Source organism: Centruroides sculpturatus, unplaced genomic scaffold, assembly GCF_000671375.1.
Source record: "Centruroides sculpturatus isolate CEXI.00-Female unplaced genomic scaffold, Cexi_2.0 scaffold3084, whole genome shotgun sequence".
Lineage (NCBI taxonomy): Eukaryota > Metazoa > Arthropoda > Arachnida > Scorpiones > Buthidae > Centruroides > Centruroides sculpturatus.
Genome location: NW_019392512.1, coordinates 8154 through 9120, shown reverse-complemented (window position 1 = coordinate 9120; position 967 = coordinate 8154). Strand labels below are relative to the sequence as shown.

The window sequence follows — 967 nt, the reverse complement described above, 5'->3', positions numbered from 1 at the left end:
ATGTATAATTTCTGGAATTGTGTTAATTATCTAATTCTTTTTTGTTCATAATGCAATGAGTTTGACAAACACTAGACTTTTCAGCACTTTCGTTCTTTAGTAGAAAGTATTATTTGACCAAATGATAGAAGTATTGTTTAAATCAATGAAAGGTTCAACGAGAAGGCGGCTTGAAAGCGAGCGTCATCTTTTCTCAAGCCTGAATTTAAACTAAGTTACCTATAGCCAATTTGCTTAGAAACAACTGCGATAATAGTAAAACACTATATTCTTGAAACATTTAAGTAGTTTTGATAAAAAAATTACAAATCATAGAAATCATGTCTTTATTTCTGAAACTTATTTAATATGACATAAGTTTAAAAGCAATCTTCTTTCGAAACACAAGATCCATCTGATGCTCTATAATAGCCTTTTTTACAAAAGCATCCGTAGATGCATTGCAAGGTGCAAAATTTTGGTGGGTTATCGTAATTCTCACATGTTATAGGACATGCAGTTCCACATTCTAAAAGCTGTTCATTTTCTCTGTCGCACCCTGTAAAATAAAAATGTTACTACATAAAATTACAAAATTTTACTCATATTTTCAGTTATGAAATATTCAGTATAGTTATGCAAAGGATTTAGAATAATTCGTTCTAGAATAAGAAGATTTAGAATACTTTCTTAAAAACGTACATATTTTAAAGTTCTGAATTTAGAAAATACTTCACTAATAAGTGGAAATGTTTTAAATGAAGCATATAATTTTGAAGTGAAATATCATATGAAAATAAAAAATAAACGATGATATTTAAACATTAAAGTCAACAAAAAATAATATAATTTGTATCTAAATTCCAAGTTATTCCATGTACAGTACTGTACAAGTACAATTTATATTTATTATAAATAAATTGTACTTATATTACTATACTTGTATAATAATATAAGTAAATTATATTTATTTATATTATATATACAA

At 25.6% G+C, this 967-nt stretch overlaps 1 protein-coding gene across 1 annotated transcript in view; it reads right to left on the bottom strand.

Moving 5' to 3' along the window:
- Positions 1–309: 309 nt before the first annotated feature.
- The window catches only part of LOC111617618 (von Willebrand factor-like), a gene marked incomplete at its 5' end in the record, with an annotated part of 8558 nt that continues 7900 nt past the window's right edge, over positions 310–967 (bottom strand). The window contains one exon of the mRNA XM_023358890.1: positions 310–553. Coding sequence (XP_023214658.1) covers positions 360–553 — 194 coding nt within the window. The remainder of the gene's footprint in view (positions 554–967) is intronic.